At 55.1% G+C, this 2,019-nt stretch overlaps 1 protein-coding gene across 3 annotated transcripts in view; it reads right to left on the bottom strand.

The window, feature by feature from the left end:
• Positions 1-2,019, bottom strand: part of NTN4 (netrin 4) — a 97,808-nt gene that overhangs the window by 94,996 nt on the left and 793 nt on the right. For 2 of the 3 annotated variants that reach the window (XM_006914596.3, XM_025048819.1), the window contains exon 1: positions 1,748-2,013. The exons of the other annotated variant lie outside the window; for it this stretch is intronic. In XM_006914596.3, coding sequence (XP_006914658.1) covers positions 1,748-1,802 — 55 coding nt within the window. In that variant the 5' untranslated portion in view covers positions 1,803-2,013. Of the gene's footprint in view, positions 1-1,747; positions 2,014-2,019 lie in introns of those variants that run through there. 3 annotated transcript variants of the gene reach the window in all.

The following is a 2,019-nucleotide window of genomic DNA, read 5'->3' as shown; positions in this document are numbered from 1 at the left end:
GAAAAGGAAGTCAAACCCCAAATTCTAGCTAATTGAATGTTTCTGCTTCTTGAGAGGGAGCACCTCTGAACTGTGATCATTGTACTGTTGGAGAAGCCAAATGACAGCTTAGACTAAAACAGAGACATTTCATACACTGTTGATCATCAGCTCCACACAGCCTTTGCAACCAAAAGAGATTCCTTAGGCATATGTTCCTCAGGCAAATGTCGCATTCAAGTATGCATTATGCCTGGACTCTATTTGCCACTGTTCTGATTAGTTGGCGCAACAATTGCTTGTGGCCAGGATCACCCAAACACACAATGTGCTATGACTCACCTGTAAAGTATTTCAGGGAAAATCATATACTGCCCGTACAAGTATTTTTGACTTGAAACATTTGGCTTGTGATATTTATTTACAATCTCTTGATTGCTTGCATGTTTTTGCCATAACATGGTTTGAAAAGGGAAAGGTTTATTAAAGTTATGGTTGGGGGAGCATGCATAAGTCCACACAGGGGTGCATTAAGTAGGAAGAACTAAAGTAAAATCTTAGACCTTTAACAGCTCACTGGGGAAAGTTCTGAATAATTTCAAATGCCCCTAAACTAATAAGACGTCCGGAAAAGATTGAAGCCAGATAAATAAAGGGTGGGCAAAACACTTGGAGATTCCTAAAGAAGCGATCGCCAAGTATGGCAAGGATGCTTCTGAGTCTGACTGGTTTGGGATGTAGACTCTAAAGCCTGGCTTTTGCCGCATGTCAGCGTCTCTGGGGACAGAGTGGAAGAAGCCGAAGGGAAGGAAGAAGTGATGCTCTCTATCCACGAGTTGGTCTCTCCAGCTCACACTCCCCTTTCTGAAGCAAGCGAGACATTCGAGAGACCGGATGGCCAGAAATTCCCTCTCTTGCCCCCTCACACACTGAGGTGCCTTACACCTAACTGAAACAAGGTGACCCTCAAGAGTGCGGGAGAGGAGTAAAAGGGGCTCCCGAATTTAGAAAGGGCGAGCTAGGAGCGAGCGGCTAAGGGCAGCCGGAGAAAACCGGGATGGAAGTGGGAGGGAGAGCGCAGCTGACGACGCCTCCGTCGGTAGTCCAGTTACCGAGACAGGGCGCAGACCCGCCTCCGACCTCCCGCGGAGCCTCGGCCAGGGTACCAGTTCCCCAGGGGCGGCCAGCCAGCTCTGTGCAACCCAGGTGGATCACCACCTACCGTCTCAGCCCCGGGTCTCACAGCGTTCCGGCCACTGCCCGGGTGAGAGGGCATCACCCCGCCCCAGGTGTCCCTACCTGGCTCCCTAGTCCCCAGCATGAGGTCGAGGACAACGGCAATCGCGCTCAACGAGAGACTGGCCCTGGTCCACGCGCGCCCAGGGTCGCTGGGCCACCCCTCCCCATCATTCCTCAGGCCATGAAGTGCCGGGGGATGGCGAGCTTGGTCCTTTGTTCCCTCACAAAGTGGAAAGGCAGTTTTTTACTAGCCCAAACCGAACAAGAAACCAAGGTCGCGGTATCTCCGGCAGGGCGCACCCAGGATATCAGGTTATCCAAGGGCATGTGTATCGCAGTTGCAAGAAAAATCAATAGTATTTTAAACTGAGGAGACCGGGGAAAGGAGGCGGAACATGGCCACTCATTTCATCCTCCCGAGCTGAGCTCGGCGCTCCCAGCCCGCACTCCCCTGCACCCTCGAGTCCCTAGGTGGAAAGCAGAAGGAGAGAGGGAAGGGGGGTGGGGGCCAGGCAGAGTCACCACCCACCTGCGGCCACCGCGGAGCAGCCCCAGAACAGCAGCAGCCGCGCGCAGCTCCCCATGGCCGGGAGGAGCCGGGAGGACCCGGGCCGGGCGGGTGCGGGAGGGAGCCGAGCCCTCTCGGTTGTGGGCTGAAGCGCCAACAGTCCTTGGTAGGAACCGGGGCTCTTTATTTCTTCTCCTTCTGGGGCGCCAGGCACCGTCAGTGGGCGCCAGCGGCTGGGAGCCGCGGGCAGGGGTCGCTCGGGGCGGTAGGGTGACCCTCGCGCACCGGCCTGG

Source organism: Pteropus alecto, unplaced genomic scaffold (assembly GCF_000325575.1).
Source record: "Pteropus alecto unplaced genomic scaffold, ASM32557v1 scaffold94, whole genome shotgun sequence".
NCBI lineage: Eukaryota > Metazoa > Chordata > Mammalia > Chiroptera > Pteropodidae > Pteropus > Pteropus alecto.
Note: the sequence above shows the minus strand (reverse complement) of the source record. Positions and strands in the feature narration are given on the sequence as shown.